The 2876-nt window shown below is 33.5% G+C and overlaps 2 protein-coding genes across 8 annotated transcripts in view; one reads left to right on the plus strand and one right to left on the minus strand.

The window, feature by feature from the left end:
- LOC102674730 (multiple inositol polyphosphate phosphatase 1-like) overlaps nt 1-2632 on the plus strand; it is a 3596-nt gene extending 964 nt beyond the window's left edge. For both annotated transcript variants that reach the window (XM_006611458.2, XM_031508503.1), the window contains exons 3-9: nt 1-111; nt 203-396; nt 490-612; nt 708-852; nt 933-1140; nt 1440-1652; nt 1722-2632. The exon at nt 1-111 is cut by the window's left edge. In XM_006611458.2, coding sequence (XP_006611521.1) covers nt 6-111; nt 203-396; nt 490-612; nt 708-852; nt 933-1140; nt 1440-1652; nt 1722-1875 — 1143 coding nt within the window. In that variant the 5' untranslated portion in view covers nt 1-5 and the 3' untranslated portion in view covers nt 1876-2632. The remainder of the gene's footprint in view (nt 112-202; nt 397-489; nt 613-707; nt 853-932; nt 1141-1439; nt 1653-1721) is intronic.
- Nucleotides 1-2876, minus strand: part of LOC102675086 (furin-like protease 1) — a 306104-nt gene that overhangs the window by 217178 nt on the left and 86050 nt on the right. The gene's annotated exons all lie outside the window — the stretch shown is intronic.

Raw genomic sequence — 2876 nt, forward strand, 5'->3', positions numbered from 1 at the left:
TTTGGATGTTGTTGAAACATGGAAGTATATCACCGCCTAAATATTGGAGCATGAGGCTGAAAGATGATAATAATATGGAAATTATCAAACGTGACCTCGCGCATAGCAAAGGTTCGAATATTGTATATAAATATATATATATAATATAACGTTTATATTATGTGTGTTTCGACGTAATCCGTTAAATATTTCCATTAAACAGCGGGACGAATGTGTCAAAAAGATTACGAAAGGATCAAGCATTGGAATAATTACGAGTACATCGATAAAACGAAGGTATGGATATTATCGAAGGAGGGTGAATTGGGAATGATGAGGCTTGGCCAACGATTGAAGACCTATTTCCCGGAACTGATCCAATGCCGCCCTGTCAATACGTTGAAGAAGCAATACTATGTAAATCCTTGAAAAAAAAAAAAAAAAAATGTGATTAACATCCAACCAAATTTTTCTATCTAACAATATTCACATTGATTTCTGACGCTTCAGTTCAGGGCAATGAACGCTCAACGATCGATAGCCAGCATGAGATCCTTAATCAAAGGTCTTTTCGGTAACATAAACTTGGACAACGTGGATATACGGAACACATCTCACGATAAAATATTGCAGGTTTCTATTCTAATATATAATTAAATCGTATCGTAAGTTGAGAAATAATGTTCGATCACCGTATATGTATATATATATAAGTACACAATTTCCAGTACCATCTTACCCAAAGAGAATTTTTCGACTATTACAACACGAGGGATCTCTTCATATTCAACGACGAATTTCGCAAAATGATCAACGGCATTCGTCAAAGATACGACTTGTCGAGCGATCCTGCCCATTTCATTTACGCTTTCGGTATAAATCCTCTTATTTTTATTATTATCCTTTTTAAATTAAACTTATTAAATTTAATCTGAATCGTTGATGAAATCCAGATCAACTCCTCGATGCGAATTACGTTTGCATGCGTGAGTCATCTTGGTATCCGGACGTAAAGTCTCCATGGTGTGCCATGTTTACGAAGGAAGAGCTGAAATTCTTCGCCATATACATCGATCGATATCTGTATCGTTCACCCCCATATTTTCAAAAACACACCCAAGCTGCGTGTCCAATTCTGAAGGACTTGTACATTCACTTTACGTAAGTAGCATCGAGGGAGATTCCTTTAAAATCGGGTACTCGAATTTCTTTTTCTTAGCCTGCAATTAAAATTCTAAAAATTTTTACAAAGATATTTTTAACGTCTTGGGAAAAATATCGAAAATTTTGAATTAAAGTGTTGAAGTCCAAACTTAATTTTTAATTTCTATTTAATATCGATTAAATAATTTCACGGATCCATCTAATTTATTATCTACCAGATATCTCGTAGAGTATATGCTTGGAAAGATGATAATCCCGGAGAATTAATTGCACGGATTAATATGATGAATTTTCAGGAATTTGGAAAAGGGGAACGTGCACGAAGAGCCGAAAGGTATATTTTACTTCGGCGATTTCCACTCGTTGATGTTCTTCTACAGCTTATTGGGACACCTGGACGGTGACGCGCCTATGCCGCTTAATTTCACCCTTCACGACTTGAGAAACAGAAAATACGATCTAAGCTATCTGATACCGTACAACGGGAACGTAGCGGCCGTCTTTTACAAGTAATAATTTTGATTTTATTTCATCCACGGTGTCCCACAGCGATCTCACGTCCCGACAATTATTTTCAGATGCAGCGACGGTTTCAAGGTGAAATTATACTCGAACGAGAGACCTCTTAATTACAAAGGATGCCCTCAAGGTACATGCGAGTGGGGTTATTTCAAGAAAGTATTGAGGAACATCGCGCTCAAGTGTAATGTAGATTTATGTAACTTACCTTAAATTTTACTTTAATAATGTTGTCGAGTAGTAAAAACGTTATGTAAAAGATTCGTGGTGCCACGTGAAACGTTATATGCTTGGAATCAGTAAAATTTGGACAAAGGTAATAGCTTAGCTGATGATGATGACACGACAGGGTCATACGTTGTAACGCATTCCCAAACTTTTGTCACGTTTAACTTCATAGAATCATTGCAATTTTTGTTACACTTTTCAACGACTTTTGAAAATCAACGGTATAATATTGTATAACGATATATTTTATTTATATATATATATATATGTATATTTAATTCGACTTGTCGCCTATATAATTTTCGAACGTATACGATATATAAATATATATTTGCACGACTTTCCAATTCCATAAATGGATTACTGCTACGATTTTACTATAGTGTAAAATATAGATTGTACGCGTTGAAAGCGACGAAAAACTTGACAATCTTGTTGTTGTCAATGAACAACTTGAATTAACGCTGATAGATATATGTGTATATATGTTGCAATGAATGATATCTAAAGTAAGTTGAAACATTGAATAATTGAATAATTTTAGTGAAATTAGAAAAATTAAAATTTTAATCGAATCCATCGAAAATATAATTTTAAAATTGGATCAGAATGGAATTTCTTCAAAATTATCATTAATTCGGAAATACAATACTCAACGAAATAAAAGAAACACTAAATTGTAATGGAAAAGAATTGTCGATCTTTCAACTCTTGTAACTTTGTGATAAAAAGTCGTAGAGCATTTTGTCTTGCCTGATTTTAAAGCGTCAAGCTTCTTCAATATTTCCTCCTCGATAAGCCATCTATCAAGTTTTCATTCTATTGTAAAAAATAAGAAAGTGAAAACATACTCTTTTTCAAAATTTTTACAAATTCAAACGTCTCTACGGATATTAAACAAGTTCTTTTTAAGATTGAATCCATCAAATCCGTGGATTTGAAGATTGGAATTTACAAATTGATGTACGATCTTTTTTTTTTTTTTT

The sequence above is a fragment of the Apis dorsata genome, unplaced genomic scaffold, assembly GCF_000469605.1.
Source record: "Apis dorsata unplaced genomic scaffold, Apis dorsata 1.3 scaffold_88, whole genome shotgun sequence".
Taxonomy (NCBI): Eukaryota; Metazoa; Arthropoda; class Insecta; order Hymenoptera; family Apidae; genus Apis; species Apis dorsata.